The sequence below is a fragment of the Limulus polyphemus genome, unplaced genomic scaffold (assembly GCF_000517525.1).
Source record: "Limulus polyphemus unplaced genomic scaffold, Limulus_polyphemus-2.1.2 Scaffold8132, whole genome shotgun sequence".
Lineage (NCBI taxonomy): Eukaryota > Metazoa > Arthropoda > Merostomata > Xiphosura > Limulidae > Limulus > Limulus polyphemus.
This window is the reverse complement of record NW_013673742.1, coordinates 23726-24417: the sequence shown is the minus strand read 5'-3', so window position 1 is coordinate 24417 and position 692 is coordinate 23726. Positions and strand designations below refer to the sequence as shown.

At 31.5% G+C, this 692-nt stretch overlaps 1 protein-coding gene across 3 annotated transcripts in view; it reads right to left on the bottom strand.

Annotated features, from left to right (window-relative positions):
- Positions 1–183: 183 nt before the first annotated feature.
- The window catches only part of LOC106475140 (4-hydroxybenzoate polyprenyltransferase, mitochondrial-like), an 11748-nt gene continuing 11239 nt past the window's right edge, over positions 184–692 (bottom strand). For all 3 annotated transcript variants that reach the window (XM_022379335.1, XM_022379334.1, XM_013935837.2), the window contains one exon: positions 184–365. In XM_022379335.1, the coding sequence (XP_022235043.1) occupies positions 199–365 (167 nt within the window). In that variant the 3' untranslated portion in view covers positions 184–198. The remainder of the gene's footprint in view (positions 366–692) is intronic.

Sequence of the window (692 nt, the reverse complement as noted above, 5' to 3'; positions counted from 1 at the left end):
CCTATTGTTTTGGTTAACACATTCTTCTAACAGGGTCCGGTTAACACAATGGATGCCCCCTTTAAACACTTTTCTTCACAAGTCATTGTGTTACATACATATAAGATTTAATTAAATTATCCCTGTACGTGAATGAAATTGATATTATAATGTATGTTATGATTCGATTTATTTTATTTAAGTTTTAAGTCCTTTATTTCAAATGTGAAGTACATTTAATAATCTGATCACCTGATGTGCGTAGATGGTGTCATATATCAAAGTCCAAAAAATACAGGCAGTGTAAAGAGGCAGCACTGCAGACCATTTACAGGTTCCACAAATAGATGACCAACCAAGGAAAGCTCCCCAGTTAAATGTTAAACCTAAAACAAAAGTGGGATTCACTATTAAACCCACAATTAATGTAAACTCTGTTAACTTATCTAAGACCTAAAATATACACACAGACACATATAAAACTATGTGACAAACAAAAAAATCAAATTATGAGAGTAAACAACCTAACTTAGTTCCTGAACCACATTATGATAGCCTACATAAATAACCTAATATTATATACTTCCTGTCATATGACAGTACCTAAACCACATTATGACAGACTACATAAATAACCTGATATTATATACTTCCTGTCATATGACAGTACCTAAACCACATTATGACAGACTACATAAATAACCTGATATTAT